Source organism: Rhipicephalus microplus, chromosome 8, assembly GCF_043290135.1.
Source record: "Rhipicephalus microplus isolate Deutch F79 chromosome 8, USDA_Rmic, whole genome shotgun sequence".
NCBI lineage: Eukaryota > Metazoa > Arthropoda > Arachnida > Ixodida > Ixodidae > Rhipicephalus > Rhipicephalus microplus.
This window is the reverse complement of record NC_134707.1, coordinates 46,372,399-46,385,973: the sequence shown is the minus strand read 5'-3', so window position 1 is coordinate 46,385,973 and position 13,575 is coordinate 46,372,399. Positions and strand designations below refer to the sequence as shown.

The following is a 13,575-nucleotide window of genomic DNA, read 5'->3' as shown; positions in this document are numbered from 1 at the left end:
AAAGCTGACGTCATGAGTAGCGGCACGCCATCTAGTGAGCATTGTTCGAATCACCGAAAAACCGAGGCAATAAGTGGTAGTGCGCCATCTGATGAGGAATTCTGAAATCACTGGAGGAATTTACTCGCCGCTGCCGGACAAGGTGCAAGTACAAAAAGTTTGCCAAACAAGCTCTTAAAATCAACAATGGAGTTATACCGCACCGAAGTAGCCTACTCCTATTCAAGTGGAAGAATATACAGCCATTTGTTTAGTGGACACTGCGTCGAAGAGCACAGTATTTTTATTAGAAGTGCATTGCAATAAGCAACAATTAAACAATGTTATTTAGTAAACTACACACGTCTAGTTGAACGACCCGTGGCAGTTTACTCAGTGTAGCACGTTTGCCGCAATGCATATCTTCGTAGATGCCAGATTGTATGTGTGTTTAATAAACAACAAAAATTGGAAGACGCTATATGCTTTTAACATCTTTATTAAGTGAAACAAAGCCTTGAAGAATGAAAACAAAGTTAAGCAAATACTAGGCTACCTATTACGACACATCTACTAACAACAGACACATTCTATCAATGTTAGACATTCTCAAATAAGTTATAGATCTCACGTTTCTTGCAACATGGCCTTCAAAAAGCTGAATTTGCTTATTCAAAGCCTGTATGATACGAAGAAAATGAAGATGGCAATAATAGAAGTATGTCCCATAGTATTGTTTGTACTTGTAAGAAGAACCGCTATTTTTTCAAGCTAACTTTATGCAATACAGAGGGTGTTTTATGCGACACCATGAGCTAAAATGCATATGATACTGCTTTCACACTCGCTCTGTGAATCCAGCGCATAAAAGTACATCATGAGGGTATTGCTACCTAAGATCCTAATTAAATGCAATGGACGACGCAGTGGTGATGGAGCGCAACCATGTCTGCTGATTATAATTTATACATCAGCTCGTAAATGGTCATTATAAAGTCCACACTTCGAGTTATTTTTTTCTTTCTCAACAAGTTATGAAACAAGGCAAAGGCTTGCTTTAACCATAGTTCCCTTTTTCTGCGAGAAATAACTGTTCTAAATATTTTTTCCGGATTGTAACGGACTGGAATAATCTTAATGCCAGTGTAGTTTCTCAAAAGTCTTTGGCCATGTAATAAAAACCCCTGAATATGGTATGAATGTCTTCGTGCTATTTCACCTGTTTGTTATAAGTGTTTTTTTTTTGTTTTTGAATCCTTACAACTGTTTGAATGAAGCCTGCAATATATATGTGTTAAATTGTTTGCATTTTTGTGTCATTCGACCAGCTAAGATTTTGGAACAGAACGCAGTATCTGTAAATAAAGAAATAAAAACATTGTGTTGAATAACAAGCACCCTCTCCATTTGTACTGTGCCCATGTATCACATGACGGTGGCACACACGTGGTGTGCTGTTGAGAAACCTACATCCGAAGAGCGTCATGTATCTGCTCGCTTTCAATTGCACGCAATATGCTTTCTAATGAGATTCAGTTTAATTTCTTACACGACTCGTACTATTGATCAGAGCGAGGTAATCGTGTCAAGGAATATCAGTGCTTCTTATCTTTTCATTATGCGTGAATGGTCAACACGAAATCTGACATTCGGCAGATGACACATGCGTCTTTCCGCCAGGCTATTGTGGCACCTACGTTCCGAGGTCGAAGTGTCTTGGTGAACCATACATGAGCATAAAAGCAGGTTAATGAAGTTGCGAGTAATGCGTATCTAATTAAATCATTTCACATTGTCAGTACCTGACCAATGCCAATGAAGTGATGTGATTGTGCTCCTATTAACCTAAAAATTCTCGCAACTTGCTGCGGCTTCTTCACAGAGCTAACGCCCTAATGAACTGCCTATCGCAGTCATCGGTATCTTCCCAAAAAAATGGCGGATAAAAAAATGAGGAATGAGTCACTTTGTTCGTTTTTTTTTTGTAGCTCTCAAAAAGTAGCCTCAAGTAGCGAGCGCACACTGTTTAATAGTCGGCAGTTCAGCCGCTGCCATGCTGACACGCAATCAAAACACTCCTGAGTGTCTTTCGCAGCTGCTAAGGTAGCCATCATGTAAGACGCGCATGGTCACTGTGTATTTCACGTTAGCTGCCTCGTGATAGCCCACTTCGCATTGTGAACTGCTAGAACTGCCTATATGTCTTGTGTCTACATTAACTTCACTCAATTCTTTCTTTTAATCATATAGTGGTTTTGGGACGTTAAACCCCACAAATCAATCAATCAATTCTTTCTTTTGCCTTTCTGACATAACCCTGATGTTTGAAGAATTTTTTTTCTAAATATCACAACCGTTATGGCTGTTACTTTCCGTTAAAAGTAACACTAGGGCGCATATGGAAATCGGCATCATTATAAAAATTTGCGCGAAAGAATAATTTAGCAAGCCCTAATCACGTTGTTTTCACTCGTTTAATAAGCGCCTCGAAGAGAGAGACGCTACGGCACTTGGCGCTAGTCAAAACGGGGAAAAAATCAAGGCCTATTCGATTTCCCAGATAGAAAAAAACTTCCAAACTTCGACCACTTTTTTTTAGATTCAGAATTCATGTGTGCGATGATGAAAGCATGCTTTGTCACTGCGGTGCCGTTACATCAGCTATTTTTTTCCCAACGTGAGCAATCAGCCTTCCCCCGTACGCTTGACGTAGAGCGGGCAACACATGCGTTTCCGGAAGCCATATGAACAGTGGATAGAAAGTTCTTTTTGCAGCCCACTTCATCTGGCCGTACGATGCTCCGCTACTCTGGCGCTTCATCGGGTAGCTGCGGATGTTCGGGTAGGACATGAAGTTTCCCAGCGTAATCCTCATGGGCCAGAATTCGGGTCGCGTCAACGTCACGCCGTTTCCGTCTCCGCTGGCTGCCTGCATCTTCTGGCTCAGAGTGCCCCGCATGTAAGCACCGGAGAAGGTGACTCCAACGTGACCGCGGTCTTCTGGTTCTGTGTCGTTGGACCCTCTGTGGATGTACTCGTACGTGCCGTCCATCTGGGAGTGTGGTAGGGAGAAAGGAATAACAAACAATACATGTTAGTTGTGAATTCTCGCTCTCGAAGACCGAAATGAAGATGGAAGTCCTCAAATGGAAACACGTCGTGGGATAAGCAGAATGAACAGAGAAAGTGCCTCAGACATTCTGGCCGATTTTTTTATAGCAAGCCCTTGGCAAAGATTATATCGAAACATCGGCTGCAGCCTCTCTTTTTTGTTGATTCTGCTTATCCCACTAGCAGTCCATGAATGACTATACCACATAAATGGTGCGCAATGTTTCTGATATGAGGGTCCTTATTTTTAAAAACAGGCGATTTCACCTATATACAAGCTGCAGTTTTATTGTGTTCATGGGTATATAGCATGCCAGGAAAGTCGCCCGAAACGATTCATTGCTGTGACATGCACAAGTGTCAACATAAAATATTAGTGTGTGCTTATGTATTGAGATTTTAAAAATATAGCTCGTATTCTTATTCGAAAATTGCCTTAAGCCTCATTGTATGGTAAAACGTTTTGCGCTTGTGTAAGTGACTAATATTACGACAGAACACGGTCCTAACTCAATCAATATTCAAATATCCTTTTCCTGCTCAAGCTTGCTTTATGTAAGCTTACTGGAATTCATATTACACAAGTAAGAGTGTGGAAGCAAGCACGACCAACGAAATAGAAACACACAACACACCTTGTCCGTCACCATTGTACATTTTCACACACTCTCGGTTTTTGGGACAATTTGCTGTGCTGGCTAGCCGATGAATCGACCATTTAGGAAATCATGTGCTGATATTTTCGAGTAAACAAACGCCAGGCCTGCACGGAACAAGAAGCAATGTCACGGCGCAACTTCGACGAGGAGCTTTTGTAGAGGCTGTTTTAAACTCTCTCGACACGACTACTACAAGTGCTGGTGCGATTTACCCATTGTGCCGTAAATGGTTGTAATTTTGGAAACTAGAGAAATGTGCATTGTGAAATTATTTATCGTAAAACGTGGAACTGTAGTACGCGCTACACGTCTTTAACGCATTAGTTATACATTGTGGGTGCTGTGCTGATTATTATCAAGAAACATGGCAGAGCCATTTATAATTGGAGGAAAGCCACGAACCATCCACTCTTTGTAGAGTTCGTATAGTGTGACAACTGGTGTTAATTCAACTTTCTGCCGCGATATACTACATCAATGAACGTGATGTATGTTGGGGGATAATGTATGTACAGGGTATTTTTCCGAAGTGGTTTCAAGCACTGACGTGTCTGTATAGTGAAATAGTCGACTGCCAAGCACAAAGCCTGGATTAAATTCGGACTTGATTGTGAACATTTCTTTGATTAATTTCGAGTGACAGTGAGTGCGAACCTCCGTGGGGTGGTGGCCAAGAGCACGCCACGAACATCAACTGCTGTTGTGCAGTAAAAAAACATATCAATGGCACTCGCAACATCTCTTAACTTACCTTGCTCACTGAAATTGTGAACGGAAAATGGCGTTCACTCTTCTGGCACATGGCCTCCTCTTCGATCACGTTGACGGCAGTCAAGTGCAGAGGGGACAGTGTGCCATTGAAGAGAGTGTACTCCTGACAGGACACATCGGGCACGGGTATGCTGTCCGGCAAGATGGACTCCAATCTTGACACGATCTCGCGCAGGAAGGCCTCCGATTCTCGCACGTATGGCTCGGGGCATGCATCAGGCCATGGTGTCGATGGTAACGCCTTCTCGTTGACGGGTAATGCTGCATGAAAGAGGGTGTGTTTTCAGTAATTATTGGGGCGACAGAACAACTACTTCACGGGAGAAAACTGCTTGAGCAATGGCAGACTTCGGCACACTGTATTTTTGTCTTCCTAACATCGTGATAGTTTTGTGATGACTAATGGAGACTGTGGCTTAGTGAGAACAATTCCTGGCCAAAGGCGTCGCATTGGTTGAAGTCGTTGAGGAACGGCAGAAATGAACGGCTCCTGAATGGGGCAGTGGTGGCTGTAGAAATTAAGTTTCACAATGAGAATTACTTTTGAAACGTGATGCACAGCTCTTTAAAGAAAACTAAATATGAAATGTGAACTATTAAAGCTCACAAATGGAAACAAAAATATCGCTCTCTGTGGAATGCAAAAAAAAAACAGATCTTGCATTTGGAATGGTTCTTTCTCTCTCATCAATCACAGTTTAGCCGATACACGACGTGTCACTTCTCATTCTTAGCGATGACAAGCCGTTTCGTCACTGTCATTATGGCTTTTCGTTTGCGCACAACAAGCGTTCAGGCAGAATTTTGTCAAGCTCCTTTTTTTGCATGCAATGTAGAGGTTTTTTTTTTGTTGGAAAGATTTATTCGGTAAAGCAATTCACTTTCATAATTGCACAAGATTATGACCAACACATACTCGGTCCTATTCGGCTTTTACATGTTAAAATATATTTGAGATAGCGTCCACAGTAAGGCATACTTCCAACAGCCCGTGAACGACCCTACCTAAAGATTTTAGGCACCCTGGTTATCCATGCGTTACAGATAGCTGAATAACCAATGGCTGGCAAGGGGTTGAAACCCCAACGCCTGTAGAGAAGGTTTTGTCGATTAGCCTTGTTCTCATCAACGAATTCCTTCAGATGGGGCGAGAGATATATAGAAAAAGGTACGCACTTTGCAACATTGGGTGCCGTATCAGCTGTCAAAAAAAAAGGGGGAAACTTGTTTCTCTGTACTTAATTTATTTCCGGAGAGACGAACACTGGCAGAATCGTAAGCCCCTGGTCGTCTGATGGAAGCTTTCAAGGGCCCATGCCCCACGCGGCCCATGTTTTTGTTTGTTTATTTGTTTATTTGTTTTTCTCGCGGCTGGTTGTATCATCTTGCTTCCGATGATCCGGGAGACATTAGAAGCGCGCCGCCATCGGGTACGTGCGACCTCGTCTGCTCTTCATGGATGGTGTGCCGCAGATCCATCTTTTGATTGTCACGTCGCACGTCTTCTCTCCGCCCGGACCGTCTGGCCGCCGCGGTGTTAATGGCTCTGAAGGCGTCGGCATTCCCACAAATCGTCTCGTCCCCTCCTTCCTGCGTTGACGATAGCGGCCGCTACGGCGGCTGTCTCGTAAGCGCTTTTTCCCGTAGTAGCCACGCTGCTTGCGCAGTGGGGAGTACCTCGGTAGACGCCATGGCGGTCCCAGGGTCGGCAAACATTTTCGTAATATACGGTGACGGAGTCCATCAGCTGCTTTCATCTGGAGGCCATCAATCATTCTAATCCCTCTCATCTCTCTCTCTCTTTCTCTCTCTCTCTCTCTCTCTCTCTCTCTCTCTCTCTCTCTCTCTAACGCCTTCAAATTCACATGGCGTCGGTAGCGATTGCGTGTGATTGCCTTCCCACCACTATGCTCTTCTCAAATTGCCTGTAATCTGCTGTGACTTCTGCCCGGGTCCCTGGGCCCTAGGCAACAGCAGTAGCACGCTTGTTCTCAAGGTGACATTGTACTGCCCCAGTCCTATTGCTAGAGCTAGCCTCCTTGGCTTTTGCTAGGCTTCTTTCTTTTCAGCTATTTTGGTTCCACTTCATGATGAGCTTCTCTAGTGGTTCACAGATTACAGATCTCCAGAGAAAGCCAGCCATTTACGTGAAACTAACGAATAGTAAAGTGAATCGTGGTCGACGTCTGCGATCTAGAGGATGCGGTGCAGTGCTGCTCTAAGCATGTTAGTCACGCGTTTGATCTCGCATGTGAGGGTCACATTTTGTTGGAGATGTAACGCAAGAATGTGTGCACGCCTTACAGTAGGGTTAACTTTTAAAGACTCCCCTGAACTCCAAGTTACAGCAGCGTACACCCCTTCCTCATTCTCATAGTTCCCTTCTGAGCTTTCTTAAGTTGAAAATTGCAACTTCGTATTAATGTAAGCTTAAGTTTTCGGCAAGTTAGTGTTTACAGTGCCCAATGAAATCACTAGTACGTGTGATTGTGTAGTAACAAACGCCGGAATCCACAAAACTTCCATGTAGTGCAATTACAGTCATTGTTATTAACGGGATATTATATATTCATCGCTGTATAAGTGCCTATTCTAGTTACACCCAATTCGCTCTACTTCTTCCACCTGACTGCAGTTTATTGACATCATCATTTTCTTACTGTATCTCACTTGCAGCCATTGACGTCTGCTTTCCCAATCGCATGGCACCTCTTCCGTTGCTCTGATCAAACATTGGTGGTGATGGTTTCTTTCATGCAAACAAAAAGAGGGGACCAGAACGAAGGCTGTTTGAGCTGGTTTTGGGGATGTCTGTGGTTATCCCTATAGGGACGCTAGAGCCTCCACTGCTTAAGCAGTCGTTGTCTGTTCTTTTTATTGTGGAGCCAGCCCCAGTCTGTTTCATTGGCTTGATGTCAAACAGAATATCGCCTACCACTGTTTACTCCTGGTCTATTCGACGGCCTTCCGTCATCTTAACGTTGTGCTTATCATTAATCGTTAAATAATTTACCGGTAGCCTGTGTGCCCCTTAGCCTGTTTTATTGAGTTTCCCTGTTATAATCTAGCCCAGTCAACCACTTTTAATCGCTAAGCGCTCAAATTACGCTCTGCATCATTACATTCGACCATGTAGTACCATCCTGACAACTTCTTCCTGAATCACAGTAGCACTTCGGCTATGCTTTGTAGTAAGATATAAGGTGAATCCAGTGCTTTTGCACTACAAGATCCATGCTTGACTATTAAATTAGGATGGTGAATACAAAAGTTTTTCAAAATTGTATCCTCTATGGTTCCAGCGAGCTTCCAAGTGCTTATTAAAGTTTACTAGCCCTACCATTTTAGCGCAAATTATTGGAGCAGCAAGAATCAGTCTTATTGGTTTCGGGCTTGAGCCGCGTAGTACTTTTCGCAACTGTTACAAAGAAATTGACCCTTCATCTTGTGCACCATAACCATTTTTAGTGCAGATAGTTCACATGTGCTAGCATGCTGTTTTGAGAAGGGGCAATATTTCTATTTGGCGCGCTGGAATAAAACTGCACGAAGAATAGTTGTTAGTGAAAGTCTCGACCCGCCTGCAGTAGCAGCACACGCTCTCGGATAAGTGATGGCGTAACTTAAAACGGTAACTCCCAGTCCTGCATTTATCCTGCATGCTTTTTTTTTTCATTTAGTTTTTTGTCCGTACGTTTTTACGTCATTGGGTGTGTTCCAATACTCACCGTAGACGGCTAAATAGACAGCTAAGTGGACGGTGGCCATCTTAAGTCCCATTCCAATTCTCACGTAGCCGGCAAAATAGACAGCTCCGAGAAGACCGCGTCGCCGGCAAATACGATACGATGCAGGCTACTTTGCTGTCTAAACAAGGTGGCGGCTCAGTGAATCACTCAGATAGATCGGATCTCGCCGGAATGGTTGTCTGCACATAAGCAGACGCTTCGCCAGACGCTCAATGTGAGTAACGTTTATTTAATTTTTTTTGTTTTCAACACGGCATAGGGCAGACAATACAACTGTTAAGTTTGTTTATTTTAGCTTTTTCTTTTTGACACGAGGTGGTGCATCGTCGCGTAAAAGCCGTCTAAATGTGTGTCATTTCTCGGACAGCATGGGCTCGATGCTGTCTTATAGCAGTCTTCATAGGCTGTCTACGTGCTGTCTAAGAATTGTAACACAGCCAATGTGTTATTTTAGACTCCAAGTATGTAATATAACAATGTCAGTACACTATAAAGTTGTCATAAAAACGTACGGACAGTAACAGGGGATAAATACCCTCTTCAGCTGCTTTTCGATATTGCTCCCTTGTTGTTGTACATGTCCCAGACTAATCAAGGAACAAGTGAATTTTTTCATTTCAATATAGCGTTATTGTCTTGCTTACTATGCTTCGCCGATTCAAGAATCACCAGAACGTAAGTGATTATCAAGGCGCGATAGCTTATTATTGTGGAGGAAGCTTTTGATTGATTCATATGTGGGGTTTAACGTCCCAAAAACCACCATATGATTATGAGAGACGCCGTAGTAGAGGGCTCCGGAAATTTTGACTACCTGGGGTTCTTTAACGTGCACCCAAATCTGAGCACACGGGCCTACAACATTTCCGCCTCCATCGGAAATGCAGCCGCCTCAGCCGAGATTTGAACCCGCGACCTGCGGGTCAGCAGCCGAGTACCTTAGCCACTAGACCACCGCGGCGGGGCGTGGAGGAAATTTTTAGTGTTGGAAGTGAAGCAAAACTGCGCGGGTCACAGAACACAAGTAGAAGTAGCTTAAAGCTAGCACGGGCCTAATCTCGCAGTTGAGATTGACTAAAGGAATCCTTAGTTAATTCCTGCCACCACACAGCCCAAGGCAGTTTCACTTCCCATATGGCTAGACTTTCAGAAGCAAGCTTTCCAGAGGCTCTACTGAAGACTACAGCCGAGTAACTATGGAAGGCAATTTGTAGACGTAGGGCTGCTCACTGTGCAGCAGGTTTTGAAAAATGCAAGGATTTGTCGTTTTACACTACGTGAAAACTGTTCGCATGGTGATATGAAAGTGGCGAAGAAATTTTCCGTCAATGTTTTTTTGTTCAGCGCCATGCAAGTTGTCTTGCGTGTCTCCTTACAAGGGTCAGAAATAATAGCAGCTGTGGCCCGAACCACTAACTAAAGTTTGCGGGGTGCAAAACGGAGGATGTCTATGAGGTCCCTTTGAGCTGTGGCAGGGCCATATGTGGGCCAATTGGGAAGATGCCTGAATGAGCGCTAGTGAGAGCTTTCGTGCGCTGCAAGTTTGGTTGGTATATAACACTTGGCGGGACATTCTTTGGTATCTGCCGTCACCAGCTTAAGACGATTGTCGTTGAAAGCTTAGTGCCATTTGCAGACTTTAGAGGCAGCGTGACAGTGAAAAGGGCCGTATCTGGCCCACCACTTTCGCATTATCTAACAACCGCCCTAATTATTAGATACTCTAGCATGTGGTCTAGTTTTACAGTTGCTCTTTTAGTTGCACCAGATCTCAAAAAATGAACGACTTTTCACTTTCAAAAACAGAGGAGTGCGTGTGCTGCGGTGCCTACAGGCAAACGTGCCGCTCTGTCGGGCAATACTCAAACATTACGATTGAAAATAACAGGGCAGTGCGGGCACTGTGCTGGAGTGGCGAACACTTACCATATGATGAGGGCCTGCCAAATGAACCCAGAATTACCCCAATCCGCAACCCCACCATACAGGACTAAGGAGACGAGGAGACAACCCTGCTGAATAGCACCACACTAATGTAGCAGCGAATTCTGGTCCAGTGGGCTCGGTATACGGCTTTTGCTAGTGACGTCCCAGACTGGGGATGTTGACCAGCCCTATGAGGATAAGGGCTATCTAGCACTGTCAGTTTAAATAACTTTTTTCCCTCCTCGTTTTCCTCTGTCAGTATGCATGCCTGCTGTGTGCGTGTGTGTCAGATAGTCAACGAAAGTCGGTGTTATGCTGTTCCTGTAAAGTTCAAAAAACAGCCGTAGCGTTTATCCATGGACCCATTTGAGTACGGTTTGTGCAGGAGGAATGCCCCAGCCTATTCGCCCCACGTGCAGGCACGTGCGAGGTCACACGTGTGCGTTAACGCGTTTGCGTGTCTACGAGTGCGTGAGCGCGCGCTCGTCTCCGCTCAAGGACGAAAGAAGGAAAGAGCTGATTAACAAGTGAAGTGTAGAGCACACACGAAGCAGCCTGTTTCCTGCAGAACGGGTGTAGCGCCCACTATCAAGCGGTGGCCCGTATTGAAGACAGGCCAGCCGCTGTATCGATATGCCCCGTAAGGGGCGTTGAAGAGATAGCTAGACGAGGCGACAAACTCTCTCACAGGAAAACGCTTTGACAAGTATACAAAGTTTCAAGGAAAGCACCCCACATATGTTATTTTCTCTGAAGTAATACTTCAAGCATTTTATACTTGAAAAGAAAATGTGGTGTCCAGGTCACCCCAATGCTACATCTTATTGAGCACTGGTTCAATTTCGGAAAGTACAGGAGAATAACGATCTCAATTCTACGAAATTACTGAATCGGGGAACACTTTACCTTTGCAACAAACAATGGGAAGGACTAAGCGAACCAGGATATACGAACTTCAACTTTGCGAACTAACCGCGAGGACTACGCTTGAATGAACAAATTTTTTCAGAAACAAAATACCTTTCGAACAAGCCGGTCCCCATTATCCGGTGCTAGACAGGAATGTGACTTCACGCCGGCAGTGTCGCACTTCCTCGGGCCAAGGGCACAGCTTGTCGCACTAGCTTGGTGCCAAAGGCAATGAACTGTTTAACGCGGGACAGCTGTCAACTATTTTTGTTCTCGTTCTTTTTTTTATGCACTGCTCTACCGCTCGCGTTGAGATGGGCCATATTTTAGGTTCATTACAACACTGAAACTTCCAAGCACATTCTAAGGAGAAATGTCTGATAAATACATGCTATCTCCTCATTACACTAAAGAGAGGTTGATAGCGCATCTTGCGTCAAGAAAACTAACTGTCACCAATTGTATTGGTCGGTGCGAATGGCTATATTAATATAAATCTTTGTATGTGTGGTTTGTTCCAAAATTACCATAATATTATGAGAGACGCCGTAGTGGAAGGTTCTGTAATTTTTGACAACCAGGGGTTCTTTAACTAGCGCCCAGGTATAAGCAAACGGGCCTACAGCAATTTCGCCTCCATCGAAAATGCAGCCGCCGCAGCCGGGATTCCATCCTGCGACCTGCGGGTCAGCAACCGAGTACTTTAGCCTTGAGGCTATATTTAGGATGAGGCTATATTTATATAAAATTTATTAGGCGAAATAAATTAGGCTCTTTGAAAAGGAATATGATATTATATGCAACTAGGACAAAGGAATCGTGCCTAAACCTTTTAGTGTCCTGCCTAAGCTTTTTATTAAGTTTAAGGTCAGGACTGAATTCCTTTCGCACTGCGTTTAAAAGTGACAGGTAGACATGTGGAGTTTAACATCCCAAAACCACCACATAATTATGAGAGACGCCGTGGTGGCGGGCTTCGGAAATTTCTACTTAGTGTGGTTGTTTAATATGCACCCAAATTGTTGCACACGGGCTACAGCATTTCCGCCTCTATCGGAAATACAGCCACCGCAGCGGGGATAAATCCTGTGACCTTCGGGTCGGCAGCCAAGTATCTTAGCCACTAGATCACCGCGTTGAGGCTATTTTCAACGGCTATTACTGTTTTTCCTTTATGACACGCAGTTTTGACCTCACCGACCGCATCTGCATCACACCGAACCAACCGAATAGGGCATTGCAATGTCAAAGGGGACACGTTACGTTCAGAGTAAACACATGTGAACTATGCGAGTCAAGTGGGTTCTAAAAAGCGTCAGAAACCATTCACCGCCTTGACTTACATCATGTACTAAAGGTGTTGAGACTGAGAGAAATGAATCTGATAACCCCTAGCCTGCAACTCATCGCACGCATCCCACGTGCTCTCTTTCGAAAGCAAGCTCCGCAAAACCCAATCCTTGAGGCTATCGTTTTGTTAAACTGACACTGTTGCTACGGGACCAAAAAAGTACTGAATCTCCTTTTGTGAATGCTCACCGTATGCAGTCGTGAAGAGAGCCGTAAGGCACGCGCGCGTTGCCAGAGAATGCATGACGACGGTCGCTGCTGCCGGCCACACTCACGACGCCGAGACGATAAGAGGAGGCTCGCTCGTCTCCGGAGCCCTAATTTGTCTTCGTCTTGGCGCTCGCGCGGTGTCACTGCCAGGCCGAACTGTCGCATCGCTTCGAGTGCCGGGCCCATGGCGCTTTTTTATCTGCGTTTCAATTTTTGTCATTTTCGCCCCGAGCAGCGGTCCACGTGTCTCATTCGTGACAGGCACGCACGATGCGCGTGCACGCGGTGTCTGTGACGTCGTCGTGTTGAAGGTAAAAAAGGTGGGGCCAACCGATGACGTAATCCCATACGCAACAGAAACGAGCATCAATCTCTCCGAGCATTAGTGCCAGAAGCCCCGCCCTTCAAGATGTAGCCGCGTCATGAAACCGCACCTCAACTTCTTCAAGGCGTCTCGACTTCTTGCGAGGTTGTATGCAAGGATTTCTTGTGAGTTCCTTGTTGTCACCCGGACTGTTCGAGAATGGTTCGCCCCATGGGCGCGACCTCGCCGTCTTTGGCCAATCAGGGTCGCGATCTCTACCTTAGCACAAAAATAGAACTGCACTACGCCGACTGTCTGGCCGATAGCGAGCCCGCCGCACTCTGGGGCATCGCTGGGTCACTCGCAGCCTCTCTGATATGTAATTCTCTTTGATCGCTGAAGAATATATGGTCACTGTAACAGAATATTTTCTCAAGATACAAGTTGGTGGTGAAGTTATACTCAAAAAGCATCAGGATGAGGACAACAGCCATGCTCCTGTTTGTCAGATCAGGCCTTGTCTACAAAGCTTGCGACGCTAGCATCGCGGAATGTAACTCAAGCGTCCTGGTGCACACTGGGCATCACTCAGTGTGGCTGCTTCTCG

The 13,575-nt window shown here is 44.9% G+C and overlaps 1 protein-coding gene across 1 annotated transcript; it reads right to left on the bottom strand.

Moving 5' to 3' along the window:
• Window positions 1-460: 460 nt before the first annotated feature.
• Window positions 461-12,852, bottom strand: LOC119164423 (uncharacterized). Its single transcript, XM_037416612.2, has 3 exons — window positions 12,644-12,852; window positions 4,501-4,781; window positions 461-3,031 (listed from the first exon to the last, which is right to left on the bottom strand). The coding sequence occupies exons 1-3, from the start codon at window positions 12,696-12,698 to the stop codon at window positions 2,618-2,620; spliced, it is 750 nt and encodes a 249-aa protein (XP_037272509.2). The 5' UTR covers window positions 12,699-12,852; the 3' UTR covers window positions 461-2,617.
• Window positions 12,853-13,575: the final 723 nt, after the last annotated feature.

What these genes read in the sequence shown, in the direction of transcription:
- LOC119164423 (XM_037416612.2), bottom strand. Translation starts at nt 12,698, where the DNA reads ATGCATTCTCTGGCAACGCGCGCGTGCCTTACGGCTCTCTTCACGACT. An exon ending in TCTCTTCACGACTGCATACG is followed by an intron (nt 4,782 to 12,643) that starts GTGAGCATTCAC and finishes TCTTTCATGCAG; the next exon opens with CATTACCCGTCAACGAGAAG. An exon ending in TCACAATTTCAGTGAGCAAG is followed by an intron (nt 3,032 to 4,500) that starts GTAAGTTAAGAG and finishes CCACACTCCCAG; the next exon opens with ATGGACGGCACGTACGAGTA.